The 4,174-nt window shown below is 51.4% G+C and overlaps 1 protein-coding gene across 1 annotated transcript; it reads left to right on the plus strand.

The window, feature by feature from the left end:
- Positions 1-597: 597 nt before the first annotated feature.
- Positions 598-1,521, plus strand: LOC309448706 (olfactory receptor 14J1-like; the record flags this gene model as incomplete). Its single annotated transcript, XM_082070431.1, has 1 exon — positions 598-1,521. The coding sequence occupies one exon, from the start codon at positions 598-600 to the stop codon at positions 1,519-1,521; it is 924 nt and encodes a 307-aa protein (XP_081926557.1).
- Between the last annotated feature and the right edge of the window lie 2,653 nt (positions 1,522-4,174).

Consider the following 4,174-nt stretch of genomic DNA (forward strand, 5'->3'; position numbering starts at 1 on the left):
CAAACACGTTTCCCAGTGTAACCCCTGGTCTCCTCTCCTCCCCAGCAGACCCTCTGCCCCAAAGCCATGGGGTCCAGGTCACGAGTCTCCACCTCAGCAGCTGGACCTCCAGGTGAAGGGTTCCTGGAACGTGGTACACAAAAAAGGTGCTAAAAGTACTTGCTCTCCAGTGTCATTATGTGAGTGACAGCCGCACAGCCGGGTCAGGAGAAGGTTCCACAGCATGCCCGTCTGCCTTTCTGTCCTTGCTTTATTTTCTGGTAGCACTGCAGTGTCCTTCCCTGTTTCTCCACCTGTCCCTGGTTCTCTTGCTCTCTGGGGTTGGGATGGGAGTGTGGGTCAGTTTTTGTTTAGACACCAACACAGGGCGTCTTGACCCAGAGGTGTGTTCATGGAAACTAGATGCCCAATCTGCATTTTAAACTGTGGTGAACTGTTATTCAAACTTAGTAGAAAGAGAGAATGAACTGAAACATCCCTCCATCAGGGAGGGGGTTTTCCATGAGAAACAACCTGTTTATTTTCCTCAGAGTAGTCTCCCCTAACTTGTCACTGTCCTTTCCTCCTTGCACAGGTGCTCATGCCCACAGGCAGCCAATGTCCAACAGCAGCTCCATCACCCAGTTCCTCCTCCTGCCATTCACAGACACACGGGAGCTGCAGCTCTTGCACTTCTGGCTCTTCCTGGGCACCTACCTGGCTGCCCTCCTGGGCAACGGCCTCATCATCACCACCATAGCCTGGGACCAGCACCTGCACACCCCCATGTACTTCTTCCTGCTCAACCTCGCCCTCCTCGACCTGGGCTCCATCTCCACCATTGTCCCCAAGTCCATGGCCAACTCCCTCTGGGACACCAGGGTCATTTCCTACACAGGATGTGCTGCACAGCTCTTTTTTTTCTTTTTCTGTGCTACAGCAGAATATTCACTTCTCACAGTCATGTCCTACGACCGCTACGTTGCCATCTGCAAACCCCTGCACTACGGGACCCTCCTGGGCAGCAGAGCTTGTGTCCACATGGCAGCAGCTGCCTGGGCCACCGGGTTTCTCAATGCTCTGCTGCACACGGCCAATACATTTTCACTGCCCCTGTGCAAGGGCAATGCCCTGGGCCAGTTCTTCTGTGAAATCCCCCAGATCCTCAAGCTCTCCTGCTCACACTCCTACCTCAGGGAACTTGGGCTTATTGTGTTTAGTCTGTTAATTGGTTTTGGCTGTTTTGTTTTCATTGTGGTGTCCTATGTGCAGATCTTGAGGGCCGTGCTGAGGATCCCCTCTGAGCAGGGACGGCACAAAGCCTTTTCCACCTGCCTCCCTCACCTGGCCGTGGTCTCCCTGTTCCTCAGCACTGCCATGTTTGCCTACCTGAAGCCCCCCTCCATCTCCTCCGCATCCCTGGATCTGGTGGTGTCTGTTCTGTATTCAGTGCTGCCTCCAGCAGTGAACCCCCTCATCTACAGCATAAGGAACCAGGAACTCAAGGATTCCTTGAAGCAACTAATGGCTGGATTCCTTTAAAAGGCATTAAACTTCCCATCTTCTGTATATCACTCATGACATGACTCATGACAGGTCCAACCTGTCTTTTTTATATTTTGTAGTTTTAGATGAATTTTTGGACTGGGGGGAAGACTTGTTTGGTTTTGCTTTTTTAACTCTGATAATATTGCCCTCAAATAAATGTTATTATTCATCCCACATCTCTGTCCACCTTTATAGATCAAGTCAAAGACCTTGTAAATGAGAAGTCGTGCTTTCTGTGTATTTAAAGAAAATAAGTGACCCTGCACTGAATTGCTTGTCTGAGATCCTTCCTCTGCAACCTTTGTGAAGCTCAGCACCAGGTGTCTGTGTGCGAAGATGGAGGAAACAGTCCCAGCAGAGCAGCTCTGCCAGGCAGCACCAGCCTTGTTCTTCCCAGAGTCCTTCTCTTTCCACTCCCACACTCTCCTTCTCAGCCCTTGTGTTGCTGCAAGGCCTGAGCGCTCCCAAGGCTCGGTCGCCGTCCTGCTGTGTGTCAGTCCTGTGACCAGGACAGGCAGTGGGCACTGCTGTGACAGAGCTGGCCTCAGAACAGCATCTCCATCAGCAAGGGCATCTCCTTAGTACAGTGCCTGAAGGGGTAGGTCTTCTTCCAAAGTTCCTTGAAGAACATTCCTTAGTAACAGACTCTCAGGAGGCTTGTTGCTTTGCTTGTTTCTCTGTGGGCTCAGTGTGAGGAGATCATAGTCCCACTGTGGCTTTCGAGGGACTTCAGGCTGGTTGCTCAGGTCCAGTAATGGGCTACAAAGATGACAAGTGGTCTGGAGCATCTTTCTGATGAGGAGAGCCTGAGAGAGGGGGTTTGTTCAGCTGGAGAAGTTGAGAGGGGATCTTATCAATATTTATAAATATCTCAAGGGTGGGTGTCAAGAGGATGGACTAGACTCCTTTCAGTGGTGCCCAATGATAGGATGAGGGGCAATGGGCACAGGCTGAAGAACAGGAGGTTCCATCTGTACATGAGGATAAACTTCCTTACTTAGAGGGTGACAGAGCCCTGAAACAGGCTGCCCGGAGCAGGTGTGGAGTGTCCTTCTCTGGAGACATTCAAACCCACCTGGACATGATCCTGTGCGATCTACTCTGGGTGAACCTGCTTTAGCAGGTGAGTTGGGCTGGATGATCTCCAGAGGTCTCTTCAACCCAAGCAAGCCTTGATTCTGTGGGGCACACAGCAGTGATCTCGCATGGCGAGGCCTGCTGGGAGAGACATGAGAGACCAGGAGAGCAGGGTCTGGCCTGTGCCCATGTTTCTGGACACACTGTGGCAGCTGTCCCAAGGCATTCGTCACAGATCAGCCCATTGCAACCACCATTTTGATTCTTGTCCTCTCACCACACCTGAGAGAGGCTGTTTGTCCTTCCGTGAAAGGACTCTGAATGACTAGTCAGAAGCCTGAGCGTGCACAGAGGGCAGATGGGAGCATGCACACAGTGTTTGTGGGGGGAAATGAGCCCAAATGAGCACAAATGCCTCAGCTATCGCTGTGGAGGACATGGAGGCCTGTGGGATGGGTCAAGGTCACTTCATGTTGAGAGTAACTTCCCCAAGAAACCCCCTGAATGCAGCACTGGGATGTGCTTCCTTGAACCGAGGTCAGTGTGACCTCCCTGGAGACCTGATACAGCTCCAGCACCCAGACCCAGCTGCTGCCCAGCTTTCTGAATTATGATGGCACCATCTCTGCTTGCAGCACTGTCACTACTATCTCCTGCAGCTCTTGCCTGTACTGAGTGCTGAGGTGTTGTGTTGTTGGTTTCTTTGTTTTCTGGTGGCCACATCCTGCAACCAGGGTTGTCCCTAAGCCACCCGCTTCATTTTGCAAGTGTCACAGGCTGGACAGTCTGTCTCCAGAAGGCAGCTGCACCTTGGCTATGGGGATTTCTGTCCCCTACAGTCGTCGCTTCATCCTTGCCACAGATATAGTTTTCTGTTTGTATTATACAGCCATTTGTCCGCTTCCTGTTCACATGGGCATCCCATGAATGCATCACTGCTCTCTACCCCAGTGTAGACAGGCACAAGGCCTTCTCCTCCTGAACCTCTCACCTCACCAGTGCCACTGTTTTCTACAGCAGCCTAATCCTGGACTGTGGGATGCCCAGAACAGCCCTCCCAAGACAGTTTGACAAAGCCTTTTTTCTCCACCTTCCCCACATCCCTGCTCAATCCCCTCATGTACAGCTTAAGGACCAGAAAGATTGGGTACAAGTGGGACATTGAGAAAAATGGTCAGGAAGGCTTTGAGGTGCACAGAGAGCCCATCAACATGTTGGCCTGCTGTTCTCTCCGAACAGGCCCAGAGGACCTGGACAGCATTTGCTGTGTCCAGAAACTCGCCTGGAAGGTTGGGATATGGAGAAAAGGTTTGGTCTGGGAAGAGACAGACAGGGGCTGGTGGAACTGGCTGGTGTGACCGTGAGACATCTCTCCAACACCTCAGAAAAGTCCTGGCTCTCAGGGAGGCTGCATGGTCCTCTGAGAAAGAAAATATCAAAAATGACTTATCATGGAATCATAGAATAATTGTGGTTGGAAGACACCCTCAAGGTCATCAAGTCTAACCATACCCTAAATCTGGCACTAAACCATGTCCCTAAGAGCCCCATCTATCTGTGTTTTAAACAC

Source organism: Streptopelia decaocto, assembly GCF_964273445.1.
Source record: "Streptopelia decaocto genome assembly, chromosome: 21".
In the NCBI taxonomy this organism is placed as follows: Eukaryota; Metazoa; Chordata; class Aves; order Columbiformes; family Columbidae; genus Streptopelia; species Streptopelia decaocto.